The sequence below is a fragment of the Pelophylax lessonae genome (assembly GCF_965119305.1).
Source record: "Pelophylax lessonae genome assembly, chromosome: 2".
In the NCBI taxonomy this organism is placed as follows: domain Eukaryota; kingdom Metazoa; phylum Chordata; class Amphibia; order Anura; family Ranidae; genus Pelophylax; species Pelophylax lessonae.
Genome location: NC_138769.1, coordinates 506,457,784 through 506,482,157, shown reverse-complemented (window position 1 = coordinate 506,482,157; position 24,374 = coordinate 506,457,784). Strand labels below are relative to the sequence as shown.

The 24,374-nt window shown below is 43.3% G+C and overlaps 1 protein-coding gene across 2 annotated transcripts in view; it reads left to right on the top strand.

Annotated features, from left to right (window-relative positions):
- The window catches only part of NDFIP2 (Nedd4 family interacting protein 2), a 189,095-nt gene that overhangs the window by 82,791 nt on the left and 81,930 nt on the right, over nucleotides 1–24,374 (top strand). The window contains exons 4-5 of one of the 2 annotated variants that reach the window (XM_082246940.1): nucleotides 6,329–6,388; nucleotides 22,808–22,895. In XM_082246940.1, the coding sequence (XP_082103066.1) occupies nucleotides 6,329–6,388; nucleotides 22,808–22,895 (148 nt within the window). The remainder of the gene's footprint in view (nucleotides 1–6,328; nucleotides 6,389–22,807; nucleotides 22,896–24,374) is intronic. The other variant, XM_082246941.1, reaches the window with a different exon arrangement.

Sequence of the window (24,374 nt, the reverse complement as noted above, 5' to 3'; positions counted from 1 at the left end):
ATTGGCCATAGCGGCCAATCAGGGACAGCGCTGTATGGAGAGAGGCCTCTGGGTCCGCCAGAAACAGCAGTGTGTCGTCCGCGTACATGCTAATCTTCTCCTCCAAAGGTCCCACGCGAAGGCCGCCTATATCCGGGTGGGTCCTAATAGCAATGGCTAGGGGTTCCGCCACCAGAGCGTATAACAGTGGGGACAACGGACAACCCTGTCGCGTCCCTCTACTAAGAGGGAAAGCAGCAGATGTCCAGCCGTTGGCCAACACCCTGGTCACCGGTGCCTGGTACAGAACCTGCACCCAGCGGACAAAATGCGGGCCAAAGCCAAACCCCTCCAGGCATCTCCAAAGAAACCTCCACTCCACAGAGTCGAAAGCTTTGGCGGTGTCACACTGGCTCCCACATTATCGTGCGTGGCCTGTAAATTCATAAATAGCCTTCTCAAATTAAAGGAAGTGTTCCTGCCGGGCATGAAGCCCGACTGGTCGGTGTGGATCAGAGAGAGGATGATCTTGTTGACCCGAATGGATAAGAGTTTCGCCAAAATTTTCACGTCAACCTGGAGAAGGGATATAGGTCTGTAGGACTCTGGACGATGCGGATCCTTACCGGGCTTAGGTATTAGAATCACCAGAGCCTCTCTCATGGATGGGGGCAGAGCAGAGGTCTCAAAGATATCTGTAAACAACGCCAACAAGCGTGGGGCCAAGTCTTCAGCGTATGCTGAATAGAATTCTATTGGGAGGCCGTCTAGGCCGGGTGATTTGGCTCTCGAGAATTGCGATATGGCCTCCACGATCTCCTCCACCGTAAGCGGGGCCTCCAAAGACTCTACCTGCTCGGCCGACAATTGGGGGAGTTCTATAGAGGCCAAAAAAGCATTCATTAGAGAGTCATCCGCCGGAGCCACAGAAGTGTAAAGATCCCGAAAAAACTCCCTGAACAAATCAGCTACCTGCTTAGGATCAGCGGTCAAAGAACCCTGTGGTGAGCGCAACTTAATCACCACCGGGGGCCTATCTTCGCAATGCACCAGATAAGCCAAGAGCTTACCCGCTCGCTCCCCGTGCTCAAACAGTTTCTGCTTTTGGAAAAATAACTTCCTACGAGCCCTTTCGTATTCCATCTGCGCTACCACCCTAGTCACCAGTTTAAGCTGCGCGGCTCCCTCCGGTGTTGGAGCCGCCTGGAAGGCCTGCTCCGCCGCAGCCAGATTGCGCAGAGCGCCGTTATAGCTCTCCAAAGATTCAGCCTTGATCTTGTTGATTGCATGTGTTAAATGGGATCTGACATGTAGCTTAAACGTTTCCCAAACCACTGAAGGGGAAGCAGAATGGTCATTCTCCGCAAAAAACTGTCTCCAGACCGATGACACATCCGCCTCCTCAGGAAGAAGCCCGAGCCAATGTGGGTTAAGCCTCCACGCCGAGGGGGGACGGTCACGGCCATAACTAATCTTCACCCAGTAGGGACAGTGATCCGACAAACCCCGAGCCGAGAAACCAGCGTCCAACAGGCGTGGGAGGAGGGAAGGGGAGACCAGGATAAAATCTATGCGAGACATGGACTGATGAGCAGAGGAGTAACAGGAGTAGGCCAGCTTATCAGGGTATGTAGCTCTCCAGGTGTCAAAAAGGTTAAATTCCGTCAACAGTCTAGCAAATCTAGTCGAGGTGGGTAAGGGAGAGGACGGGGGCACCGTATGAAGTCTGTCCAAACTAGGATTCAGGGTATTATTAAAATCCCCCAACCAGAGTACCGGTATGTGGGGGTTTGACATCATAAAATCCAGGCCCTCCATAAGGATAGTAGAGGAAAATGGGGGGGGCACATAATACGCCATAAGTAGGAAAGGTTCCCCATACAGCAGCACAGAAAGAAACACAAATCTACCCTGAGGGTCTACTAGGGATCCCCGGAGCTCAAAATGTACAGTCTTGGCCACGAGTATAGCCACCCCCCGCGAATGGGAAGTGAACATGGAATGGAACGTCCAGCCAATCCATGGGCGACGGAGTGCCATCTGAAGTCTGCCCTCAAGGTGGGTCTCCACCAGCACCACCACATCTGCACGCTGGCTTTTAAGAGAGGTAAACACTGCCGAGCGTTTAATCCTGTCGCCCAGGCCCCGGACGTTCCATGTTAGAAATTTAAGTTGGGCCATTAATTGTTGGTAGCAGCAAGCTGCGCAGGAGCCCCGGGAGTCCCGTTTGACCCACAATAATAAGAGTTACAATGCATGTTAGGGGAGTAGCCTCGGTCAGGCACAGAGACAGTTGTTCCATAAAAATTGCAAATAGCCGTAGAAAACTGAACAGGGTAAACAATACACATTCCCACGGATACTGATCAATTGTGAACAATAAAGAAAACAGTTCCCCCCACCCCGCCCTGCACCAACCCAAACATGTGCGGGCATTCAAATCCCATATCCAACCACAACAGAACCCGGACCTGTAAAACTTAAGAAAATAAGGACCATAAGAAAAAACCCCCGCACAAAAATGAGGGGAAAAACAGGTCCAGCATCCGGCCCAGGAAAACAACAGCCTGAGCATATACCCCCACCGTCCACACAGACAATGGAGGAGTGGTTGGTGCGCAGCTCTGCCTGACACAGAGCCCACGGGCGAAACTTCGCTGGGTAGCAAAGGCACAATCGTAGGAAAGCTAGAAAACTGGGTAAGGAGTACCAAAAGTAAGGAAAGAGGAAGAAAAAAGGAGGGAGAAAAAAGTAGAGAAAAGGGGAAGAAAAGAGGGGTTTGGTAAGAGAGAAGAAGAAGAAAAGAGGACTAGGGCCCACCGGCCAAAAAACCCCATGGGCAGCAGTAATCAACAACACACATGGAGTCATAGGAGGATAGAAAGGAGAAGGTAGAAAGAGAGTATGATCACCGAGGCGAAAAAGGAGGGGAGAGAGAGACACAGAGATATAAAGGCATACATGTGAGGATATCAAGGCACATAGGAGAATAGCGCGGTCCCCTTCCAGACCAGTGGATGGTTCGTGGACCGGGCAGGATAAAAGTGAGGGAGTTCAAGGCAGCACAGGAGCAGTCATAGTCACCTTCCAGACAGGGGTATAGGATACGCAACCCGGAGAGGGAGCTGCCAGGTGAGAGAAATTGCCAATAAGTCGGTCACCAGCGGGTAGCAGAGAAGAGGCAGGGGGGGAGTTCAGTTCCGAGCGTCCAAGCGTTCCAGCCACGATATGGCAGCCTCCGGATCATCAAAAAAATGAACTCTGTCTCCCCCCTCCACTCGCAAACGAGTCGGGAACAACATAGCATATTTTATGTTCTTGACACGTAGTCTACGTTTGGCTTCAAGAAAGGTCTTGCGCTTTTTCTGCACTTCGGCCGAAAAGTCGGGGAATATTGCAATCCGTCCATTTCCATAAGGGATATTGCCCTTTTCCCTGTTTAAGCGCAAGATGGTGTCTCTATCCCGATAGTTCAACATCTTAGCAATAAAGGTGCGGGGAGGCGCCCCCGGAGGAGGAGGTTTCCCCGATAAACGGTGGGCTCGTTCCACTGTAAATGTGGGGGAGAAGGCCTCGCGCCCATAAGTATCGGTCAGGAGCCGCTCCAGGAAATCCGCCGGGTCTCTGCCCTCTGCCCCTTCCGGGAGACCAATCAGCCTTACATTACACCGCCTCAGTCTATTCTCCATGTCGTCTTGTTTAAGCAAAAGCTGGCTCACCTGGAGCTGGAGATGATCAGAGACATGCTGCAGGGGGGGGCAGGGAATCCTCCACTCCGCTGATCCTTTGTTCAGCCTCGCCGACCCGGTCACGCAGCTTCTGTTGGTCCTGGCGGATCAGGGAGATGTCAGCTTTGATCTCCTCAATTTTGGCCGTGAGGGAGGTCTGGCAGAGCGAGATCGCATCCAGAACACGGACCGTGTCCGCAGTCGCCACGCTACCTCCCGCACCCGCCTCGGCGCCATCTTGGGAAGAGCCATCCTTCTCCTGTCGGCGAAATTTGTCGAGTTTAGCCACGGTGTCCGTGGGTTTCTTCGGCGGCGACATGGTGCCTGAGGTACTAGGGCACAAGGAGGGTGCCGTGAAGCCAAAAGTAAGGCCCGGGATGCAGGATAAATGGGGTTAAAGGATGATCAGCCGGCGGAGCTCTAGTCACTAGCGTCCTACTCCATGCCGCTCCAGGCCACGCCCCCCGCACAATTACATTTTTGATGCAGAAATTTCAGTATTTGACCAGTCCACCCCAATCTGTTTTGTCAGTAATCTGGTAATCCTGGAATGCTTCTTAAAAAATTGGAAACTACGGGTATACTCAAGATATCGCAACTTTACCAAGCAAACTCCCTTCAACCATTTACAGACCTTCAGTGAGAGTTTGCTCTGCACACACGAGCCGCCTATGCATTTAACGGTGTATCTAGCTTTCTGCGGAAATTCCCCCCTCCTACCCTCTCCCTCCCTGAATCACTATCGAAATTCCTTACAGACCCAGCGTCCCCCATTAAAGGTATCTCTCTGTTTTATAATATGTTTGGGCAAAAAACTCGGTTTGTGAAGACCTCACACATGATCAAGTGGGAGGAGGAGCTTCAACTAACGTTCTCTGACTCGCATTGGCAACTAACTATCCGCTCCTCTCATAGTACTACCCAATGCGTTAACCACTGGGAGCAGACGCAAAAACTTATCACTAGAGGGTATCTCACGCCATACCGTTTATCTAAGATTTACTCTACCCATAGTCCACTTTGCTGGCGCAATTGTGACCAACCCGGCACACTTCTACATGTTTTCTGGTCCTGCTTGGGACTGGCTAGCTATTGGAGAAGGTTATTTAAACTTCTGTCTGATCTCACCGGGATCCTCCTCAAACCTAACCCCTCCATGGCCCTTCTCTCACTGGGGTGGGACAACGTCCCCCCCGATATGAGAACGGTGTACTGCCATGTTCTTACAGCAGCCAGAACATCCATAGCAAGACACTGGAGGCAGCCAGTGGCCCCATCTCACCTGGAGGTGGTAACTGGTCAATCTCCAGTCTTCTTTAGAAAAAGCCTACGCTTATTCAGTTTCACGAGGAGCCAGATTCCACAAGGACTGGCACATATGGACCCACAGCCGGTATTATACCCCCACCACGTGAGGATTGTTTGTATTCACTTTGCTGATGAAGTGTTTTGTCTGACTGTTATGCAATATTGTTGCTGTTACAACATATGCTCTTTGACTTTACCTATGCGTTACCTGTTCATGTTCTATATTTTGTTTTATGACTTGTAACTACATTTATCACATGACTTTATTTTCGAATGTATGCTTTAAACTCAATAAAATCTATTGAAAGTAAAAAAATTGGAAACTACAGGTTTCTTCCAGTTGTCTGGAATGGCCCGCACATATGATCAAAAAATAGTATGAAAAATACTGCTTTGCAAGCGATTGAATGATAATCTGATCGTTGGTACAAAGCTTTTAAGACCTGATCATGACAATTCATGCAAAATTGTTTGATGGGACCAACACAACTTTTTCTTGTCAATACCAGATCATATGATTTTCGTTTATTCGGTACAGTTGTCGCACTACAACACATTACATCACTTCCAAATTTTTATTCTGTCATGCGAGAATTTTTGCAAATTTAGTAAACTCTTTATTTTTGATAGGAGACTAGCATGCAAAAAATAGAAAAGAAGATCATTTGTCCAATCAATCTCATTGTGTGTACCAGGCATTAAACTCAGAAATCTATTTTAAATTTTTTTTTTAAAAAAGTGCCAAGAGTTTGAAATCTACTGTCGTTTTAGTCACCTTGTTTAGGTGTTTGTGAAAAACTGGAAGTAAACGTGAACCAGTTGCAGTATTTGTTGGAAAGCATAGGCAGCTCACTGATTTCTTTTTTTTTTTTTTTTTTTTTTTTTTTTACTTTTTGCCAGGAATTGATTTATTAGGTATACTGGCAAGGAGAAGATATGATTAGGGTTAGGATGGAGGCATTTTGTCAAGGTTTTCTGTTCTGCATGAGAGCTCATGGACCCACTTTTATCCTACATCCCAAATAGATTTCCTTTCCTTAATTGTCCAATATAGAATACATGATTCCGGATTTTCTTTGTATCCTTATTCTTTTCACAAAGCAATATCAAAGTGTATGCCATCCTTCTTTTTTTTTTTTTTTTTTTTTTAATCTTGTCGATTTGTCCTAGGTGTCATATCACACTTTGTGTGAACATTTTCTAACATTTTAGTAATTGTCGGCTGAGAAACTGTGAAACTATTTACTTCTAGGTCAAAAGCCTTACTTCTGTGCTTCAGTTCTTTGTCTTGTGTCTTTGTTTTCCATGCTAAGCACGGCCCAGTTAGAGAGTCTAGAAGTCTGTTTGATGAAATATTCCTCAGTCCTTCAGAGGTATGGAACCATTTTAGTCTTTGATATCAATTGTTTCATGCTGAGATTTGAACTTTCTTCATTTCCCCATCTGTTGTTGTTAATAAAATGTTGGATGAAAAATTGTGCTCAATACAATGCTGCATGGTGATGCTGTTCTTTATACCATGTCATATTTTACTATTTTACCTTGACGCTAATGGGTTTTCTTAAATATAAATTCGGTTCCCATACCACAAATTTTAAATTATTTTCCTACGCAATTCTCTTCTGTGACATCAAACAATAAGCCATGAACAGATTTATGTATAATAAATAAAATAACTTGTATTATATATATATATATATATATATATATATATATATATATATATATATATATATATATATATATATATATATATATATATATATATATATATATATATATATATAAAAAATAGTATTTTTCTATTATGCTTAGTGTGCCTGCAAAACGTTACAGGTTAATCTAGCGGGGATTTCTTTTAAGAGATTTCATAATCTTCATGGTTGTGTCAAATGTTTAGGAATGAAATTATTATTTTGTGGGAAGATACTTTGTGCCTCACACAAATCCAATGCATAAAATTTCAGGTATCCTCTTTAGAGCAGTTGCCGACTGGCATTTAAAGCAGAACTAAACCCCTCAATTTAAGAGTTTCGCAAAACCGTTCTTTTCGAGGCATGCTACCTGTGAATGGTAACTGTTAGAGTTGCTTGCGCTCTCAACCAAACGGTCAAGCCAAAAAATGGCTGGCGTCCTAACTGTTCACACATGCTGTACCATGGCAACTGGCGGTGAGACAGATGATAAGATGTCAGCTTCCTTGTAAAGAATTGGAACGTTTAATTCTGCTTTACAGCTTAGTCTGTTTTCTTAAAGCGCAGTTCCACTCAAAAGTGGAACTTCCGCTCTTTTGTTTCCCCCCCCCTCCGCTGCTACATTTGGCACCGTTCCGGGGTAGGGGGAAACGGGTACCTGTTTTTGACAGGTACCCTTCCCCACTTCCGGGATACGGCGCCGCTGCACCGTCCTTCGGAATGCGCTTCGCGAATGCGCAGTAGGGACTTGTCCGTGAAGCCGCAAGGCTTCACTGGCGGGTTCCCTTACTGGCAATGGCGGCAGCAGCACCCGACAGCCGATGGAAACATTGGCTGCGGTGCCGACATCACTGGACTCCAGGACGGGTAAGTGTCCTAATATTAAAAGTCAGCAGCTACAGTATGTGCAGCTGCTGACTTTTAATTTTTGGAGGGGGTGGAGGGGGAGGCAGAACTCTGCTTTAACGTGTTACTAAACCCAGGACCCTGCATTCACTGTATCTGGTCTCCCGCAGTACACAGAACATGGAAATGCAATTGTTTTAATAAATATAAGCTGCTAAATACCTTTTTTCATCAGCAGTATATAGCAGTTTTGTGACTTCTATCAGTGTCGGATTAAAGCTTGTAGGAGAGGTTTACATTCTCCTCTGACTGTCCTATGGGGCCGCAGGACCTCTGACCCTCTGTCTGGAGAGAGCTGGTTGGCCATGTGCTGATCACATGCACCCTCCCCAAGGCAAAAAAAAAAAAAACCCTCCAGCAATACATACCAAACCGAGCATGTGCAGAATGCCCCCTAGCCTCTATTCTATCAGGAGATGGTTTGGGGAAAGTGGAAGATGGGGAGGATCAGAGAAGAATGGATCAAACATCCTTTTTTCACAATGCAAAGGATTGCCCCCTTAGGTTCCACAGTGAGTATAACAAGCATGCTTTACTGCATATACAGACTCATTTTACTGTTGTGGATGTGTAACACTTTAATGATTTCATTACTGGTAACACATACTTCCCTTCCCTTCATGTGAAGCTGGTGGAGACAATATTAAAGTGAACCTGTGCTTTGCCTCTGTTCACTGCTTCTAGGTTTTCATTGACCATATTCTATTGAGATTTGTTGTACTGTCTGTAGCAAAACTGATAAGCACGTTGGCCATGTCTTTACATTTTTTTCAACCAGGGTGCCTTGAGGCTTCTTCCTTGGCAAAATGCTTAAAAATTGATCAAAAATTGTATACAAGCCAGCAGGTGGATGAAGCCTGCCTTTTACTTACACCAACCCAAGGTTTGTATTGTGCATCATTATGACTTTCTAGACACTGATATCCTAACAATCAATGATGTCATCAGTTGATGAGAAGGATGTCTGTTGCCTCCACAGCATCCTTGTTGATCTTCCTCTGCCTCTCGCCCTTAGAACTGGGGTCACATTAGCTGACTGATGGAGAGAAATTGAGGGAGAGGAGAAACATTGGAATACTAGTCAGTACCAGTGTGCAATACTAGTCAGCACCAGTGTGCAAAAGAGTATTTGCTTTGGAAGAAAAAGTCGCCTCTAACATTGGGTGTCCTACGTGTGTGGATGTTTCCGCATTATGCAAAACTATTAGAATATTTTTTTACATTTTAGAATGGGGTGTCTTGAGATTTTCCTTGAGATTGAGATTGTCTATAATTTGAAAGGGTGCCATGCCTGAAAAAAGATTGAGAAACACTGCTTTACTATTCTCCTAATTTTGAAAAATATTACTTATTACAATTTCATATAAAACCAATGTTTTTTTAAGATCAAATACTGCAGAAAAATACTAATAATTATTATTCATTATTATTATTATTATTGATTAGAGCTTAGCTACTGACATGTACAGAAGCATTGGCATAGATCTTGAGGATTCCTAAGGCAAGCTGTCAAGTGATATACATTGTACCAGAACGTGGTATACAGTATCATTTGACAGCTTGCCTTAGGAATCCTCCCCTTTGGATTATCATAGCTAGTTGGACTATACCGAACTTGCCAAAAAATGATCACTGTGTTGGGCAAAATGGACTTCCACTGGTGATTATAGTACAAGAAACACATAAAGTGGTTCTAAAGACTAAATTTTTTTTTTAACCTAATGCATTCTCCGCATGAAGGTAAAAACTCCCCTTTCTTGTCCTACCCAGCCCCATCCCTAAACACACACCAGGCTCCTGTACCCGCTCCGATGCTGTCTTGGCTGCAGCACCGCTCCCTTCACTTCCGGCTTTCACATTAGAAACAAAGGGTAATGGAGCCATACCTTACTGCTACTGTCAGTCAAGCTCCTGTGAAGGGGGAGCTGGGGTGTGACTTACCAGCTTGGGAACGAGCGTGCCTGGGTGCCTTTCTACCACCCGGCTTGTTAAGGAGAGACCTGGAGTAGGGAAAAGCTGAAAGAACCATCAGGAAACTTCCAGAAGAAGAGGCAAGGGAACCTCTCTGTGCAAAATCATCGCACAAAGCCATGTAAGTATTACCTCTTTTTATTTTTTTTTAATTTTAAACCCCCAAAAAAATCAGCATTGTAATAACCGTACAAACAATAATTATTTTCGACAGTTATTTTTTACACAAGATGATAGGGTCTTGGCATGGCTTTGTTAAGTGCATGTAGCCTAAGGCACCCTTTACAGCAGCTAATGACAGCAAAGAGAAGATCGTATCATTACGGTAGCTTGAGTGCCTGAAAAATCTTTTGCTCATTCTTATCGGGTAAAAAAAAAACATTTGCCAGAGGCCCTGTGGACTGAGATTTCAAATTTTCAATGCACTAGTTTTATCTTGTTATAGCACAGAAACATATTCCCATAATTATTCTCTTTACTGTGTCATTAAATGGGCATATGTACAGTATCTCACAAAAGTGAGTACACCCCTCACATTTTTGTAAACATTTTATTATATCTTCATGGGACAGCACTGAAGAAATGACACTAGTGAGTTTACAGCTTGTATAACAGTGTAAATTTGCTGTCCCCTCAAAATAACTCAACACACAGCCATTAATGTCTAAATGGCTGGCAACAAACGTGAGTACACCCCTAAGTTAAAATGTCCAAATTGGGCCCAAAGTGTCAATATTTTGTGTGGCCATCATTGTTTTCCAGCACTGCGATAACCCTCTTGGGCATGGAGTTCACCAGAGCTTCACAGGTTGCCACTGTTACAGTTAAACTACTGTATGGTCTTGGCCACCGTGCTGCAGCTCAGTTTCAGGTTCTTGGGTCTTCTTATAGACTAGGCCATCTTTATGTAGAGCAACAATTCTTTTTTTCAGATTCTTGGAGAGTTCTTTGCTGTGATCTTATTCCAGAAACGTATCCCTTTTTACACTTCTTGCTGTGAAGTTTCAAACAGACAAGGCCAGCTACTGCTCTCTCTATCTTTCGTTAGGCTATAGTGCTCTTGGAATCCTTTTTTTTTTTTTTTTTTTTTTTTGTCACACTTCAAGAGGTAGTCACCTGAAATGGTCTTCCAACAGTCTTGAAGGAGTTTCCAGAGATGCTTAGCACTTGTTGGCCCTTTTGCCTGTACTCTGCAGACCAGCTCACCCCAAACCATCTTGATTGGGTTCAGGTTCGGTGACTGTGGAGGCCAGGTCATCTGGCGCAGCACCCCATCACTCTCCTTCTTGGTCAAATAGCCCTTACACAGCCTGGAGGTGGGTTTGGGGTTATTGTCCTGTTGAAAAATAAATGATGGTCCAACTAAACGCAAACCGGATGGAATAGCATGCCGCTGCAAGATGCTGTGGTAGCCATGCTGGTTCAGTATGCCTTTAATTTTGAATAAATCCCCAACAGTGTCACCAGCAAAGCACCCCCACACCATCGGTGGGAACCAGGCATGTAGAGTCCATCTGTTCACCTTTTCTGCGTCGCACAAAGACACGGTGGTTGGAACCAAAGATCTCAAATTTGGACTCATCAGACCAAAGCACAGATTTCCACTGGTCTAATGTCCATTCCTTGTGTTCTTTAGCCCAAACAAGTCTCTTCTGCTTGTTGCCTTTCTTTAGCAGTGGTTTCCTAGCAGATATTCTACTATGAAGGCCTGATTCACACAGTCTCCTCTTACCAGTTGTTCTAGAGATGTGTCTGCTGCTAGAACTCCATGTGCCATTGACCTGGTCTCTAATCTGAGCTGCTGTTAACCTGTGATTTCTGAGGCTGGTGACTCGGATGAACTTATTCTCCGCAGCAGAGGTGACTGTTGGTCTTCCTTTCCTGGGGCGGTCCACATGTGAGCCAGTTTCTTTGTAGCACTTGATGGTTTTTGTAACTGCACTTGGGGACACTTTCAAAGTTTTCCCAATTTTTCGGACTGACTGACCTTCATTTCCTAAAGTAATGCTGGCCACTCATTTTCCTGTACTTAGCTGCTTTTTTCTTGCCATAATACAAATTCTAACAGTCTATTCAGTAGGACTATCAGCTGTGTACCCACCTGACTTCTGCACAACACAACTGATGGTCCCAACCCCATTTATAAGGCAAGAAATCACACTTATTAAACCTGACAGGGCACACCTGTGAAGTGAAAACCATTTCAGGTGACTACCTCTTGAAGTGTGACTATACAATTTTCATAGTCCTGAAAATAAAGAACACTCTTTGAAGGAGAAGGTGTGTCCAAACTTTTGGTCTGTACTGTATATGTATATAATATATATATTTGATTTAAATCACTAGCAAAAAGGCTTGATTTAAATTCTGTTGATTTTAAATCATAATTTTTAAAGAGCAACTGTCATCTCTTCTGACTCGTTGTTGACTCACCAACAGTCCCCTTCACTTTAATGGGACAGCTGGTGTGTGGCATTGACACAACAAGGAGAGGTAAGTGGCGGCAGCAGGTGAGTGGATGCCCGCTAACAGGTGCTGCCATTATGGACCTGACATGACAGGTGCTCTTTAAATGTAAGGACTTATTCTTGCTGGTAGTTAGAATCTTTATTTTTTGCAAACAAATTGAAGGTTTCCTATTTAGAATATTAAGCTGCCAGGTTAGAAAAATAGCAAATTCAGAACCAATTCAATCATACAGTTTTTAGTGTACATAGATTTGCAAAACAATAGAATAAAGGAATATTCCTGAACTTTGTTTTATCTCATGGATACTGTGAAATTGTGTGACTTCATCAATGAAGTGTATGTTCTCTCAGCTTGCAGAGCTTGGATTCATTAAATTCTTCTACCAAAAAATTTAAATATTGCAGAATATACAGCCTCATGCTACATAACTAAGCTCCATTTCATGCTGAATAAACTATATTGTTTTTTAAAGAGAAAACTATCTTTAGATATTTACTTCAAAAGCATTTTATTAAAATAAATTTGATCAAAATAAAAAAAATCCAATTAAATTAAAACAATCCAATTTTTTTTGTTAAATCCTTGATTTTTATCCACCCTGCTATGGTTTCCTTTTATAGTAAATGATTTAGTAAGTACTGTAAATATTATCACATGTGTGACCCCGCCCCCCACCCCTGCATCTCCATGCATGCACCATAAAATAAATGTCCTGCTTGGATGAGTTTATACATTTCATTTATGTTTCTAAAAAGAATATATATGTAGAATTGTTATTAGGATGGAAAGTTTCTTTGTAAGTAAAGCACATGGTTGTTATCTTTGCAACTTGCAAATAATGAAATCACTTTTTTTTTTTTTTTTCTTTGGCCATTTTTGTGTTGTTCGCAATCACATTTCCTGCCAGTTAAATAGCAGCTTTAACCGCTTGCCGACCGCCGCAAGTAGATTTACTGCGGCGGTCAGCCCCTGCCAGGCAGAGTGACGTTAATTAACGTCACTAGCCTGGGAGGGTCTGGGGAGCGAGCGCGCGCCCCCGGACCCCCCCCCCCGCGCGTGTGACCAGCGGACCCGATGTCCGCCGGTCACTCGGCGATCGTCGGGGGAGAGGGAGAATGTCAGGCAGCTTGTGTAAACAAGCCACCTGTCATTCTCCTTGGTGTAAAGACACTGATCACACGGATCTACTATGTAGATCCGTTGATCAGTGTCCTTACAGCTCAAGCCACAGCCAATCACAGTAGAAAGCACGCCCCTAGGGACACACACAGCCCCTCCCTCCCAAATAAAGTTAACCCCTTCACTACCAGTGTATTTTTACAGTAACAGTGCATATGTATAGCACTGATTACTGTAGAAATGTCACTGGTAACCCCAAAAGTGTCAAAAATGTCAGTCAAGGGTCCGATCTGTCCGCCGCAATGTCGCAGTACCGCAAAAAAAAATCGCAGATCGCTGCCATTACGCGTTAAAAAAAAAAAACAACAAAAATGACAAAAATCTTTCCCTTTGTTAGTAAACGCGATAACTTTTGCGCAAACCAATAAAAATACGCTTTTTGCGATTTTTTTTTTTTTTACCAAACATAGGTAGGATAAAACAAATTGGCCAAAAATGTTAAAAAATTTTGATTTTTACATTTTTTTTGGGGGGAATTTCATATAAAAAAATGTGAAAAATATTGCTATTTTTGCAAAATTGTCGCTCTTTTTTTGTTTATAGCGCGTGATCAAAAAATCGCACAGGTGATCAAATACCACCAAAAGAAAGCTCTGTTTGTGGGAAAAAAAGGATGTCAAATTCGTTTAGGTACAGCGTCGCACGACCGCGCAATTGTCCGTTAAAGTCACGCAGTGCCGAATCGCAAAATACCCCCTGGTCTTTTAGCAGGAAAATCCTCCGGGGCTTAAGTGGTTAAAGTAAAAAAAAAAACAACCCATCACTTAAAACTTTGTCGAAATTTGTCTGCACTCAGAACTCATTGGGATGCTAGGAGACATTTCTTCTATCTAACTGTGCTAGTCAGATGATTTATCATTGAGGCAAGCCAACATGTGGCTTTCTTGATCGACACACTCTGCCGTGACCTTAGCATCTCTGCAGAGACTGACATTTTGGGAATGTAAGCAGTCCTTAGGAAAAGTGCATGTTTGTTACCTCTAAAGCTCAACAGTGAGAGACAGAATGTAATCTAAAAAAATAAATCTTTTCAGTATATCACGTAGTAGTTGGCTTCACATCTAAGTCTCCTGTTTGCAAGTGGCTGTCATATTAAAATTATAACCACTGTGCAGAACTTTATTCAATTAAAATATTTATTGTTGGCATCCTCGATAAAAAGCTTTGTAAATGTGAATGTCATCCATCTGTTTTTTGCAGATATTACATCTCGGCTTATTTGTAAAAGCTCTAGTGTTGCCTTGTAGCTATACCCCAGGCTGGATCTAATTCTCATGAGTTAATGCAGTTATGCAGATTCAATAAAAAAATAAAATCTACTTTTAAATGCAGCTGGTATAAACCTGACTTCAACTTACCTTTTTGTAACCTTCTGTACAGCAGCACTCTGACAAAGGGCCAGTTCACGCCCCAATTTCTACATTCACATGTTTGGTGCAATCTTGTGCGTCCCCCCCCCCCCCCTTTTTTTTTTTTTTTTCTCCTTCATCTCTATTGAGGACATTTGCCTTCGGGTGTGTTTTTTGATGCCTTTTGTTGCATTCCAGATATGTTGCAATTTTTCTTCATGAAACTCGTTTTACTTTTGTTGACTGCACTGGAATACACTGCACTGGTGTGATCTAAGGCCATGTTAAACACTGTCCATGTGTTTTTGATATGCAATAAAAAACACACTGGACTGCATCTGGTGTGATCCAGCCCACTTCAGCCCCGGAAGATTTGGCTGCTCAAACACCAGGCCCTATTTTGTGTTTCGGCACTGTGTGACTTTAACTGACAATTGCACGGTCGTATGACGCTGTACCCAAATGAAATTGACGTCCTTCTTTTCCCACAAATAGAGCTTTCTTTTGGTGGTATTTGATCACCTGTCCGATTTTTTATTTTTTGCGCTATAAACAAAAAAAGAGCGACAATTTAGAAAAAATTATATTTTTCACATTTTTTTTATATGAAATTCTCAAAGAAAATTAAAAATCAAATTTTTTTTAACATTTTAGGCCAATTTTGTTTTCTGCTACATATTTTTGGTAAAAAATATCTCAATTAGCGTATTTTGATTGGTTTGCGCAAAAGTTATTGTGTTTACTAACTACGGGAAAGATTTATGTCATTTTTATTGTTTTTTTTTAACGAGTAATGGCAACAATCTGCGTTTTTTTTCTATTTTTGCGGGACTGCGACATTGCGGCGGACAGATCAGACCCCTGACTGACATTTGTGACACTTTTGGGGGTACCAGTGACATTACTACAGTAATCACTGCTATAAATATGCACTGTTACTGTAAAAATGACACTGGCAGGGAAGGGGTTAACTTTATTGGTGATCAAGGGGTTAAGTGTGTCCCTGGGGGCGTGATTCTAACTGTCAGGGGGCGTGGCTTGTTAGATCATCACAGAGACATACGATCCTACATAGCAGGATCGCATAGCCTCTGTGATAATCTAAGGGAGAATGAGACGGCTGTGTTTACATCAGCCGTCTGTCTTTCTCCCTCTCCTGCGGGAGATCGCGAGTGGCCGGCAGACATCGGAGCCGCTGGTCACACGTGCTGGCTAGGCATGGAACGAGCGGGGGTGGGAGCGTGCTTCCGGCGAGGCGTGGGAGCCCCCTACAGGCTCTTTGGCAAGCGACGTAGTACTACGTCTCTTTGTCTGTAAGCAGCTGCGCGCCGCAGTAAATGTACAGGAGGCGGTCGGCAAGTGGTTAAAGTAACGCAGTGCCGAATCGCTAAATATGGCCTGGTCATTAATGGGGCAAATTGTTCCGGTCCAGAAGTGGTTAAACTGTATTTTTGGCAACTGTCATGTAATGTCAAGTGATTATTGCATTCATTTAGAATGGCTCTTTGTGTTCATTTTTAGCAAGTGCCAGTATTCCATGCATAAAATCAATCTGTGGTTGGGCTGCCCTCACACTGCAAGGGTTAAAGGAGTTTTAAAGGCAGAAGGATTTTTTTTATCTTGGTGCATTCTTTGCATTCAGATAAAAAGCCTTCTGTGTTCAGCAGCCTCCCCCACCCCAAAGCACCTTGTCCCCATGTTGATGGGGGACAAGGGCCTCATACCCACAACATTGGTTGTGGGGGTCTGCTGGCAGGGGGCATATTGGAATCTGGTAGCCCCCTTTACCCCTAAGCGTTTCCCAATAAATGGCAAAAAGTAATAAAAACCCTGAGACAATTTTTGATAAAGCCTGTATTAAAAAATAAAAAATAAAATAAACAGTTGTCCCCCGATGTAAAACCATCACCATTAACGGCGCCTGCGCACCACCAGAACACCAAATGCCTTGTTCGCCCTTTGACAGTTCTTACATAGGTAAGGTATATAGGTTCTTTATATAGACTCGTGACATCACCGTCCTAGCATGCATCGGTCCGTGAAGTCACGATGGGGGCAGTACTACCAGGTGACATCGCCAGGTGGCCCTGCCCTTACCTAATATAAGAAATGTCAAACGGCGGAGGGGGCATTCATCAGGTCGGCCGTCAGTGAAGGCGGAGCATTTTTTTTTTCTTCTTTTTTTTTTAGGTCCCTAGGCAGCGTAATTGATAATGGATTTACATTGGGGGACACCTTTTTCTTTTTCTTTTTTTTTTTTTTTAATAAAGGAATTTCAAAATCTGTGTCTGTGTTTTTCTTACTTTTTGACACTTTTTGGTGAATGGGTAGAGGTATGCCATACTTAATCACAAACCCTCCTGCCTCAAAGCACCTACCCATGTTGAGGGCATGTGGCCTTGTATGGTTCAGGATGGGGGGGCTCTCTTGCCCCTCTTTCCTGACCTGCCAGGCTATATGCTTGGATAAGGGTCTGTTTTGGATTTTGGGGTCGGGCCTGACGCCTTTTTTTTTCCATACTTTTCAATTGTAGGTTTTTTTTTTTTTCTTTACATTCCTTTACATTCCACTGTCAGTGGGGAAGCCCGCTGACAGCTGATGAGGCATCAGATGTTAAGAATGCGCCACCTTACTTCCCGGCCCGCTCCTTAGCAACCAGTTTTGTCATAAAACAGCCCGGGGGTCCCTAAACTCTCCCCCCCAGGCTGTTTTTTGACAAATCCTGGCCTGCTCCTTAGCCAACCAGCTCAGTGCAATAAATTAACGGATTAAATAATGCGGTAATTACCGCTAAATCAAACAAATACTGCAGTGGGTATTTAACAGTAAATCAATCTTAATGAATTAAACTTTCACAACGGATTTACCGCATTTTATTTGCTGTTATTTAACTCTTAGTGAGGGGGTGTCAAGTCAACCCCTTTATATAATCTGCCACTTTTTCACTCAATGTGATCAAGTTCTTGCTTTTTCATATTTTATGTGTACGGATCTCTTGTTTTTATGATTGCTCTGATCATTATTTAGGTTTAGTTACCTTTGGCGCTGCACTTTACATCTATAAAAAAACTGCTTTTTTTGCAGCCCCCAGACCTAAATGAGCGGTTAACTCTTGCAATGGAGATGCATTTTTCCTTCCCCTGGGGTTCAGCTCTAATTTTTTTTTTTGGAGGGGTTGGGGAGGCAAAGCGTGTGTGTGTGTGTGCGTGTGTGTGCGCGTGTGTGCGTGTGTGTTTTTGTGAAAACAGGAAAATGCAGTTTTTTTCTGCAGTTCATAAAATAAATATGGGTTACTTTCTCTGACAGCTATGGTCTGCCCATCCAGATTGTGTTTTATGCTTGGATTCTGTGGGAAAATCTGCTAGCATCCACTCTGCAAATGAAAGCAGCACGTTCGGTTATTGTGTTTATCGCCCATTATTTCAGATTGCCTCTCTGTGACACACTGTGCATGACTGTACATCACTTGTGATGAGCATGGCAAGTTATGGCAAAATGCTCATCGGCCTGCAGAAGAGACTTTAAAAAAAACACATTAACAGGCACTTAACACAATAGCAGGCACTTCTGCATGCACTACTAATGCTTTTCTTGTCTGTACAGCCTCTTGAAAATAAACAAGCATTGTGATTTGCACTTCATAAGCCTAGCCTTTGTTCATACAATATAGGTAATAACACACAATGTTGGCACTAAAGCAGTTTTGAACAATTTTGTGCTTTCTGTAGTGTTCCCTTTCGCACTCAATCCCTTACATTTTTGTAAGTAATGAATTTGATCACCTGACCCTACTTGAGCTATTTTGCCTAGATGACTTCATATTGGGAAAATTGCAGCCCAATAATCCTTCATCATCCCCGCTCATACCTAGGCACAGGGAGAGCATTGCCATTTCCGGTGATCATACTGTCAATGCTGAGCGCTTACAGGCCGTTTTCGTACTGCAGAGGTGTTTTGTCCTATGTAGACTTATTCCTTAACTTGCCATGCTGCTGAATTGTGCGAGTCACTTGCTGGCAATTTCTAGCAAGCACTTACCAGAACAAATATGTACATCGTCATTGCGTGATTTTTACTGTAGGGTTTTGTCTTACTTTTGGTTTGAACTGCATGTTTCGCTCAAAACGGTAATAAACCCAAAAAGTAAACATTTATTATGTTTCTGCTTACCAATTCATAGGGTGACTGCATTTTGTTGCATTCGTTTTCTTTTTTAGGCTTTCTTTCTTTGATTTTTCACCTGGTAGTCTAGCCAGTAGGTCTGTTGTTTTTCAACAGAACTATGTAACTACAGTGCCTTGCAAAAGTATTCACCCCGTGCCATTTTTTGTGTTTTGTTGCCTCACAACCTGGACTGTTTGAGGATTTGCATCATTTAATATAACATGGATTGTTTGAGGATTTGCATCATTTAATTTACAGAACATGCCCACAACTTTGAAGATGTTTTTTTTCTTTCTTTTTTTATTGTGAAGCAAACAACAAATAGAACAAAATAAAAGAAAAAAATCAGTGTGCATAACTATTCAACCCCCCCCCCCCCCTAAAGTCAATACTTTGTAGAGCTACCTTTTGCAGCAATCACAGCTCCAAGTCGCTTTGGATAAGTCTCTTTGAGCTTGCCACATCTTACCACTGGGATTTTTGCCCATTCCTCCTTGCAAAACTGCTCCAGCTCCTTCAAGTTGGATGGTTTGTGCTTGTGAACAGCAATTTTTAAGTCTGACCACAGATTTTCTATTGGATTGGGGTCTGGGCTTTGTCTAGGCCATTCCAACATATTTACATGTTTCCCCTTAAACCACTCAAGAGTTGCTTTATCAGTGTGTTTAGGGTTATTGTCTTGCTGGAAGGTGAACCTCCCTCCTAACCTCAAATCACCCACAGAGTGGTACAGGTTTTGCTCAAGAATATCCCTGTATTTAGCACCATCCATCTTTCCCTCAACTCTGACCAGTTTCCCAGTCCCAGCTGCTGAAAAACATCCCCACAGCATGATGCTGCCACCACCATGTTTCACTGTGGGGATGGTGTTTGGGTGATGTGTTGGGTTTGCGCCAGACATAGCGTTTTCTTTGATGGCCAAAAAGTTCAATTTTAGTCTCATCAGACCAGAGCACCTTCCTCCATACATTTTGTGAGTCTCCCACCTGCCTTTTCGCAAACTCAAAACGTGCCATTTTGTTTTTTGCTGAAAGTAATGGCTTTCTTCTGACCACTCTGCCATAAACCCAACTCTATGGAGCGTACGGCTTACTGTCCTCCTATGTACAGATACTCCAGTCTCTGCTGTGGAACTCTACAGCTCCTCCAGGGTTACCTTAGGTCTCTGTGGTGCCTCTCTGAATAATGCCCTCCTTGCCCGGTCCATGAGTTTTGGTGGGCAACCGTCTCTTGGCAGGTTTGCTGTTGTGCCATGTTCTTTCTATTTGGTTATGATAGATTTGATGGTGCTCCTGGGGATCATCAAAGATTTGGATATTTTTTTATAACCTAACCCTGACTTGTACTTCTCAACAACATTGTCCCTTACTTGTTTGGAGAGTTCCTTGGTCTTCATGGCAGTGTTTGGTTAGTGGTTCCTCTTGCTTAAGTGTTGCAGCCTCTGGGGCCTTTCAAAAAAGGTGTGCATATGTAATGACAGATCATGTGATCCTTAGATTGCACACAGTTGGACATCATTTCACTAATTATGTGACTTCTGAAGGTAATTGGTTGCACCAGAGCTTTTTATGGGCTTTATAACAAAGGGGGTGAATACTTACGCACATGCCAATTTTCTGTTTTCTATTTCTAAAAAATAGTTTTATGTATATATTTTTCTCATTTCACTTCACCAACTTAGACTATTGTGTTCTGATCCATCACATACAATTCTGATTAACAAAACATTGAACTTAAGGCTGTAATGTAACAAAATACGTAAAAAGTCAAGGGGGTTGAATACATTTGCAAGGCACTGTATATCGATCGGACCAAAATGAGGGACAAATGAGGAGGGCGGAGGGACTCAAAATCAGGGATAGTTGGGAGCTATGCATTTTTTCTCTCTCGAATACACAAGGATCTCTGCAGTCTCCTTTTTATCTCCACCCTCATCCAGCCCCCTCCAGCTCTGCAGCTCTCATTGGCCCTCCTGTGAATCATCTCCTCTCCTCTCTCTCTCCCCCTTGCTGGCAAACTGAGAAAGAGAGAGAGAGAGAGAGAGAGGGCTGTGCAAGATTTCATTAGTCTAGGCTAATTACCAGGCAAGAAAGAGGAAGTGGGCTGTAAAAGGTATTTTCTCCAGTCGTTTGTCCAGGACAGCACAGGAGATATAGGCTCCACCTCCAGAGACAGGAAACACAAAGGATCAGGTGAATAAAGGGGCGGACACCCACCGTCTTCCCCAGTCTTTTGTGTTTCCTCCCCGGAGGAGGAGGCAGGTGGAGCTCGGCTGGTACCTGTCCTGGTCAGAGGACCCTGAAGGCGATCGGTGGTGGGGGCCCCCGGTGGCCGGGGAGGGCTAGGACTGCTGCTTGTAGCGGTGGGGAGTCTTCCTCGTTGGTCTGGCTTCCGGATACAGGGGCAGCGGGCGTATGCGCAGGCCCTGAGCTCCGGCATTTGGAGCGCACGGAGGGCGGGGCTTCCGGTGCATCACTTCCGGTTCCGGCTCTCACAGCGGTGATGATGCTGGAACCATGGCGGTTTATTTAAATCGCTGAACTGATCTAAGCAAACTGCTGGGCTTGCCTGTTCAGGACACAGCGGCATGATGTCACAGGAAGAAGAGGCCCTTCTCATGGAGACTGCAGGACTTAGATTTTATGGATGGAAAGATGAAAAAACGACTGAAGGTCCGCTTTAAATCATTCATTCATTCATCTATTTAGCTGTAGCAATAGGCATTGTGGTGAAATTCATCTTTAAAGTTCACAACAGAGGCATCTTGGCTCGTTGTCTATTACCTTATATTGCACCAGATTTCTGATTGATTGATAACCTTATTTTAAACCTGCCAACCTAATGAAAACAAACCACAGGTATTTCTAAGCAGTTAGAAACTGACTTTAGAGTCTCTCTTGTAATCTTTGAGAATTATTACTTCAAAGTACAAGTAGCTAAAGAAGGCAGAACTGTTTTTATTTAACATTTCTTTTTTCCTGATTAGGAATATGTAAATGCTTTAATGCCCATAGCCTGAGTACAGATTGGTATGTGTCACCTCAGTCTGGACTCTCTATGAAATACTGCATAGAGCAGAGTTAAAGTGGTTCTAAAGGCTGAATGTTTATTTTTTTTTTTTTACCAAATGTCTTCTTTGCATTAGGGAAAAAACCTTCTAAATGCAGCTCCTCTTCCAGCCCCCCACCCTCATATATACTCACCTGAGCTCGATCTCGATCAATCGCTGGCAATAAGAGCAGTGGCTCTCTCAGCTCTCTACCTCCTCATAAGCCCAGGGACAGCAGCGGGAGCCTTTAGCTCCTGAAGCTTTCAATCGCAGCCAGTGAGTGGGTGGCCAAGCCACATTCTGTGCATCTATGTACACACACAGCCAGCTCAGGTGCAAGCCCGCAAGTGTCCCCATAGCAAGCGGTTTTCTATGGTGGACAGGGCACCTGGTGGGGAAGGAGCTAGGAGTGTCATTGGGGACCCGAGTGAAGGGGGTTCAGGGCTGCTATGTTCAAAACCATCGGCAGTTAGTATAACATGTAGACCAGTTACCATAAGGAAGAGGAAGAAGTCCCCAAAATGCACGTGACCAGCCAGAAATTGTATGGCTATACAAACACTTTAGGGGAAAATTAAAAAAAAAAAACTGGTGTGGGGAGGGAGCTTTTCAGAATACCGGAGTTCTGATTTCAAGAGGTCTGTTTTTCCATTAAATTGATATTTCAGTCATGTGTGGGCACCGGCAATCTTTAATCATTTGTGAATTTCTTTTTTTCTTGGATATTTGTCACATACTATGGTAAGCGCTATACCAGAGTTCCCGACTCTGCCTCACCTTACGATTGAATTTCACACATCTGTCACATCTTCAGTAGTGTTAGATTGTTATTAATGGCGATCCAAGAATCTTATTTTGTTATAAATACTGTGCATTGCAAATGTGCTACTGTGTTTCATCTCTTTATTAAGGAAATTTACCATGAGAAATGCGTAGCTTTATTTTTGATTACCATAAGTCAGAAGGGGACGTGCATTTCTATACATAAATTTGTTTCATTTCTTCTCTCAGGAAGAAGAATATCCTCCACGGGATGACTTCAGCGACGCTGACCAGTTAAGAGTGGGAAATGATGGAATCTTCATGCTGGCTTTCTTCAGTAAGTTTATCTCTGTCCTTTGGATTGTGAATTAAACAAAACCAGTTTGAACTAAAAGCCATTGGGAAGGCATCTGTTTCCGTTTTAGGCTTCTAGAACTTTTTTTTTTTTTTTCTCCATTTATATTTAAATTTTTTTTTTTTAAAAAGAGAAAAGACAGCAGAGTCGGACATTGGAGAGTAATACATTTGTTGAATACATACCATTTGGCATAAAAAGAAATGTAAAATGTCAGGATATGGTAGAACATACTTGGGGGGGGAATTCAATAAAAGCCTAAGGTAACGTTTCTGGTAGTATGGCTCCTTAAAATGTTCTGCACCAGATAAAAAAATCTCTTGCCCGTTTGCGGTAGCCTTACTGACGTTGTGCCAGATTCAGTTACTGTACCATTTCAGGTAGTTCAAAGTGGCGCTATTACTGCGTTACTGAGCCCCTGATGGCATCCTTTTGAACAAAGCGCGCTGGGTGTTGCCACATGTTCAAACAATACATGCGGTCTGCTCTGTATGGAAGACTGTGTTCTTGTGTGATGGATAACTTTTCTTTTTACAATGGTGGGAGTTTTTTTTTTTTTTTTGCTATTACCGATATGGATGTTTCCTGACCTGTAGTTAAATTCTCCTAAAGTGTTCACTGACCTCTGTTTATGCTGAGAGGTCTGGATGTTCGGCGAGTTTACATCATTGTATTCTGGTGGACGTGGCAATTTCTGCCATGGTATTGGATTGATATCAGCATCATTTACATGTTCTTTTAAACTCTTTCACTAGCTCAGATTTTGCTATCTGGTTTGTGGTACTATTGGAGAAGAGGAGGAGGACCGTCTCTTAATACTTTAGATAAAGTTTAGAAAGTCTCACTTCTAGTGTTGCAACTGTTTTTTGTTGCTATAATTGCACCATATTGAAAAAGAATTGCCTCCAGTTTGTAGATAGCAAAACTGGAGACAATTAAGCCCTTCCCTAACCTGGTATACAGTGACATGCAGTGTCAGTGTCTGTACTCAGTGTAGAAGATGGCATGTTTGTTGCCATTGTTCCCCCCCCCCCTCCTCATCTGTCAGTGGTTGTTAAGGACGCAGTGAGCTTCGGGGCTGACAGCTTCCTAGCAACCAGCAATGCTGAAAGTGGTCGATAGGGCAGTTGAGACACTAGGCCCCCATCAGGTCTGCTCTCTCCTTGAGATTGACAGCAGTCAGTTGGTGGATTCCATAGTTAAAAGCAGATGGTCTATTGGCTGTGGATCCATTGCCTGCTGTCAATCACAAGAGTAGCAGACCTGATGGGGAACTAATGTTATTGAACCCGCCAGCTTCAAAACTCCTCAACTGCTGCACTGCTTGTGTGATGGCAACATTGGTGGGAAGGGAGATCAGCTGCTGAGTATATATGAAGTTTTTGGTCTCGTGCCCCCAAATCATGTACTTTCTTAAAAAGGTACATTAATCTGTTGCCCTCACAGACATTTCTTGTGCAT